The following is a 5,472-nucleotide window of genomic DNA, read 5'->3' on the forward strand; positions in this document are numbered from 1 at the left end:
GGCAGATGATGGCTGTTGTCCCTGGGGCTGGGACTAGCGGCTCATTAGGGCTGGGGTGTTGCAGCTGGACAGACAAAGGGATTTTTCCCAGGGCCCAGGGGCACCTGGTTTCAGCAGGCTGCCAGCCCCCACCACACCAGTGCTGCTAAACTGGAGTAACCTAGTAGTGCCATGCTCCTCTCCCCTTGGGGAAGGGAGAATGGTCTTGGCATTGTGATGGCCTGAGACCAGCCCACTCGGCTCACACGTGAGGCTCCCAAGCAAGCTCTGGAGCAGGGACTGCCCCTGGGGACTCCAGACTTCATGCCCTGGACTGGTCTGTGAGCATTGCATCTGCTGGATACCCTGCCCAGGCAGTGCCGCCCTGCACCAAAAGCCGCAGTGCCAGAGCAGGCAAGTCTGGCATGGCTGACCATCAGTTTCAGGGACCCTATTTGCTGCCCATCAGCTGGGAGGTGGTTACATTTTCCTCCAGTAATTGCTTGCTGCTTGGCCAGCCAGTGAGCCAAGTTGTGCAGAATGGCTCCCCAGGGAAGGCTGTGTCCTTCACATCCTGTCCTCACTTGGCAGGCTCAGCCACAGTGGGCTGAGGTGGCTGAACACCCTCTCTGTCCCCTGCCAGGGCTGGCTGAGGGGGTGCTGGGCTGGGAGCAGATGTTCCCCTGCTGGCCACGTCCTCCTGCCCTGGGGCAGCTCTGCAGCCTCCCTGGGTGCACAGCCTGCCTCTGTTCAGACACCTTGAGAGCAAAAGCGGAAGGCTGAGCAGTGCCTTCATTTCCCCAGTTGTCATGCATCTGCAGCCAGACCCCTGCAGGGCTCAGGTGGGCTGCTGGTGTGGCCCTCCTTTGCGTGCCTGCACTCTGCCTGGCAGAGCTGTGCTCCTCCTGCACATGTCCGTCTCTTGCTGGCACTCCAGCAGCCCGCCCCCCCCCGTGGTTTTCAGCTAGCATGTGAGAGAATCATGGTTAAAATTGGCTAGCTTGCTAGTATGGTCCTGCCAAGGCAGGTGAGTTCAGGGCAGGGTGAGCCAGAACTCCTGGCGTTGCTGCCCATCAGGGTCCCGAAACATTTTTCCAAACAATTTACAAGAATGCTGGAGAAGCAGAGGGTGCTTAAAAGCACACAGCAACCTGCCAAGAGCTCAGATCGTGGCCAGGGAGTAACTCATTGTGCAGCGAATGCATCTGCTCACCAGTAGCTCAGCATAGCTGCCTTTCTGTGGGGCAAGACCAAGCTCTGTGCTGCCTGCTGCTCCAACACTCCTAGTGCTTTGGGTGCTGCCTCCATCCCTGGGAGAGTCAGGCTTGCCAACACACTCCATTGCAAGCAGCAGGACATCGAGGTGCCAAGGATGTTGCGGGAGCAGGGATTACGTGTCCCTGTGCACATGCCTGCCAGCCTGAGAAACCCCAGCCCCCCTGCTTTGGGCTGCTCAGGCCCTGGGGAGCTCCAGTTCTGGAGAACCTGAGCACAAATCCCTTTGCTTCAACAGAGGGAGGAACTGCTCTTGAAAAGAGACAAAGCTGTGTGTACAAGACCCTCTGCAAAGCAGCCATTGCTTCTCTCCTCACTAAACAGTTCCAAGTGACCTGAATTAGGAATGAAGATGCCCACCAGTCCTGGGTCCTGGCCAGCAAGAGCTACCCCAGCTGCTCTGCCTGCTCCTGGGCCCAGAAAAGGCTGCAGCACCAAACACATCTCCAGGCAAGATGCAGACATGAGCACTGGTGCCTTGCCAGCGGCACACTCTGCTGCCTTGCACAGGCATAACCACAACCACTTCTTGCTGTGGGTTAGCAAAGCAGGGGCTGGGGGATGCCAGCCCTGCAAAGCCCACTAACTGTGTGTTGGGTGTGGATTCACCTCCTGGGTGCCAGGCTTTTCTGGTGCAGCAGCCTGGCTCTGGGGTCCCACAGCACTGCCTTTCTGGGTGCAAGCACTCCCAGAGGAGTACCCCTGAACTTGCTGGTGGTGTCAGCCCTCCAGCTCTGACCCTTGGAGGGGAGTGACAGACTTCCTCTGGAGCCCAGGGGAGAGCAGGGAGGAGACCCCATCCCTGCAGAGAAAACCCTTCCCAAGAATGAGGCAGCAGGCAGCTTTTGGTAAAGGAGACTTTAATCTGCTCAGTATCTAGTCCATAGTGCAAAGAGTTAAACTTAAGGCAAAGCTTTCTTTTTTTTAATTTTTTTTTATAAATAGACAGCAAACCAACAGGCCCTAAAACAATAAGCATGACTGCTATAATAGGAAAAGGGTTTGAGGGGAGAAACTGCAGTCCTGTGGAGGTGTCCTTCCCCCCTGTAATTCATGTAGGAAATGTTGCACCCCAAGATCCATGAGCTGGTCCTGACCAAACACCACCGCCTGCAGCCAGGAGTATGGCCACACTCCCACTCCCAGGTGGCTCCAGAGGCATCCCCAGGGAAGGGTGCAGCTCCCTGCATCCTGTTGCAGTAGGACTTCTGCAGGTGCCTAGGACAAGCTGGACTTTGGAGAACACAGTCTGTGGGACTGCACTCGCTGCTCTCGCAAGGGCTTGGCTACTCAACTGTCTGCAGCCACAGGAGAGGTGGCTGGGGAGAGCAAACATTAACACGAGCGGTGTGTGTCTGGGGAGGCACAAGTACAAGAGGCTGAACAACAGGGCTTTGGCAGGGAGCTTTGCATCTCTGCAAAGCAAGGTGGAAGTGGCTGACAGACCTGGGGCCAGGCCCTTGTAACACACATTAGTGCTCAGGAGTCCAGCTTGGCCCAGGGAGTCCCTCCAAGCCCCCAGCAAACTTGGGAGCAACCAGTCTGTACAGTGCCCCCCAGAGCAAAGCCACTCTCCAAGACAGTATCTTGCCACAGCTCAGGTGTACAGCACTGAGGCACCTCCCAGCAAGGCCTGGCCTCTCTACTGCCTCTGTTTTGGCTTAAATCACTAATCAAGAAGGAAAATAGAGAAGGAACACCATGCCAGCCGCCCTCAGGCTCTTGGCTTGTAGTCCAGGAGTCAAGACTGTTTCCAGTCTGGCTCCAGCCAAAATTGGCTGACATCAGGCAAGCAGCTGGAAAAGGAAAAGCTTCTTAGTGCAAGGCCCTCTTGCAGCCCAGCAATTTCTTGGAACGGTGCTGGTTGATCAAGTTGGGATGAGCCATCTCAGGCCTCCCCAGCCAGGATTGTATGCCCCCCTTATAGACTTCAGGGAACACTTTTAAATAAAACTAGCTACATTTCTGACAGACAGTAAGACAGAACAGCAGTGTAACCCTGCCCTAATCAGATAGCCATGGTCCTGGTATTGCTCCATGCACGCACCTGATCAGCAGCACAGATATGCAGAACTTGTGCCTGGAGCTGGAATGTCTCAATGGGCTCCCAGGAGCTTTGGGGTGTCCCATCTCCTCCCAAAGAGTTTCTCCCTCTAGCCACCCCAGCCTGGGAAGCAGCAAGCATGCACTGGTGTGAACCACCCAGTTCCATGTCACTCTGAGCCCAAAGAAAATGTGTATTATCTAGAGAGGATTTTCCAGTATTGGCTCAGACTTGTGCTGCTGCTGCCAGGGCTATGAGCACCGACCAGCCAGCAACCCCACAGGTTCCCCAAGCAACACCACCAACCCCACAGAAAGAGTGACTCCCTCCAGCCTCCTCAGGTGAGTAACCTGATGTGTGCTTGCTAGTCTTGCATAGCTGACGCGTGGAAGCGGCAGCAACAATGAGCTTTGCAGTCAGCCAGCCCATGTTCATCACAACTCAATGTCCCGGCGAGGGGAATAAGAAACTCAAAAACCAAAGCCATGGTGGCTGGGATACTGAAGTACCCCAGAAACCCTGCTCTTCTCCAGCTGAGAGCCAGGCTCAGCCCTTTGGTAGCAAAGCTTAATAAGCTTGAGTGTGCTCATCGCTCTCCTAGGGCCTTGCAAAGGGGGCACACTTCTCCCTTCCCAGGTAGCTGCCCCACTTAGATGGGAGGGAGGAGGAAACAGAGGTGTGAATGCAGTCTGCCAGCTAGTCTTCTGGTCAGACATTGGGGAAAAACCCTTCCTTGCCTTGTGCTAGTCCCTGTGATTCCCAGGAGGGCACAGCCTTTGGCTAGGAGGGACCAGAGCATCTTTCTGCGCTCTGCTTTGGACCTCAGACTGCTGCGGGCTTCAGGCAATGGGCCCTGAAATGGCAAAAGTTGTCAATGAAAAAAAGTAACTTGGCCTGCTGCAGAGATCAGTTATTGTGCTTGCTAGCAAGAGCTACAATCTAGTAACATAGCAAAACGTGGCTAGCAGACACTCCCAACAGCCTTTTTCCCTTTCAGCACCATCCATAGTTCTTTGGAAGCTGCTTGAGGCAGCCCTGGGAAGTTCTGCTTCCCAGCAAAATGCAGACACAGGGGTGCCCTTGGCCTCCTGGGAAAATGACCCAAGCCACCTGCACCTTGGGTTCACAAGTACACATTGAGTGTCTGGAGAATCATCTGACGGCACAGCGGGCAGTTGCGCTGGTAGATGGCCTGCTGCAGGAGGACTTCCGTGCACTCCTGACACAGGCATAGGTGCCTGCAGGGCAGAAGCAGGACTGTCTTGGTTTGGTCTTGACAGATGACACATTTCTTACGTTCCTCTTGTTCTTTCAGGAGCACCCAGGGATCATTATCCAGTGCACCCTCACCATCCACAGCTGCTTCATTCAGCTGCTGCCTCCTCAGAGCTTTCCCCCAGGAGGTGCTCGGTTCCTCCCTGGGCAGCTGGACACGCTGTCCTGCCACAGCACTTCGACTCAGAGCAGGACGCGCTTGTGGTACCTGCTCTGCATCTGCCTGGTCCTCGTGCTCGGCTGGCAGCTGGCCCCCCCCTGCCAGCATCAGCCTGCCAGGGGCCACTGGTCTTGGGGTGGGTGCAGCTGCCCCTCGCTGGTGGCTTTCCCGGTTCATTGTTCTGCCTCCTCGGCTCCAGTTGGTCACTTGCAGACTCCAGTCCACCAACCTGCGCCAGGCCTGGGAGGTCATGGCCATACCCACTGTCAGGACTACCACCTGATAGAGCCTCCACACATCCCGCTGCAGGCGGCGGTAGGAAGGCAGCGTGTTGAAGTAGCCCAGCACGTAGTCTGTCAGTGTCCACAGCAGCCCAGGGTTGAAGACAAAGGCGCTGACAACAATAATGAGGAGGAGCAAGCCCAGGCCATAAATATTCACAAAGAAGATGTTAATGAAGAGCTCAGCGACAGAGGCCAGGAGCTCGAAGGCTAGCCGGCAGGGCGACCAAAGCAGGATGGACACAGCGATGGCACCGCTGGAGACATGCGCGAGGAAAGCAGCCAGCAGGTCTGTGACTCTGAGGAAGGGGCCAGCAACGGAGTCCCACAGGGCTGCGACCAGGGTGAAGAGGTTCTGCGTGCCGATGAGGCACACGTTGATGAGGCTGTTGACAAGGTAGGCCAGCAGACTGGTGCCGATGGCCAGGCCCTCGCAGACCTGCCTAGCTAGGGCCTGG

The 5,472-nt window shown here is 56.1% G+C and overlaps 1 protein-coding gene across 1 annotated transcript; it reads right to left on the reverse strand.

Annotated features, from left to right (window-relative positions):
* Window positions 1-4,421: 4,421 nt before the first annotated feature.
* On the reverse strand, window positions 4,422-5,465 carry RNF26 (ring finger protein 26; the record flags this gene model as incomplete). Its single annotated transcript, XM_010290900.1, has 1 exon — window positions 4,422-5,465. A coding segment is annotated over one exon (1,044 nt), but the record flags the coding sequence as incomplete, so codon positions are not given.
* Between the last annotated feature and the right edge of the window lie 7 nt (window positions 5,466-5,472).

Source organism: Phaethon lepturus, unplaced genomic scaffold (genome assembly GCF_000687285.1).
Source record: "Phaethon lepturus isolate BGI_N335 unplaced genomic scaffold, ASM68728v1 scaffold20147, whole genome shotgun sequence".
NCBI classification, from domain to species: Eukaryota; Metazoa; Chordata; class Aves; order Phaethontiformes; family Phaethontidae; genus Phaethon; species Phaethon lepturus.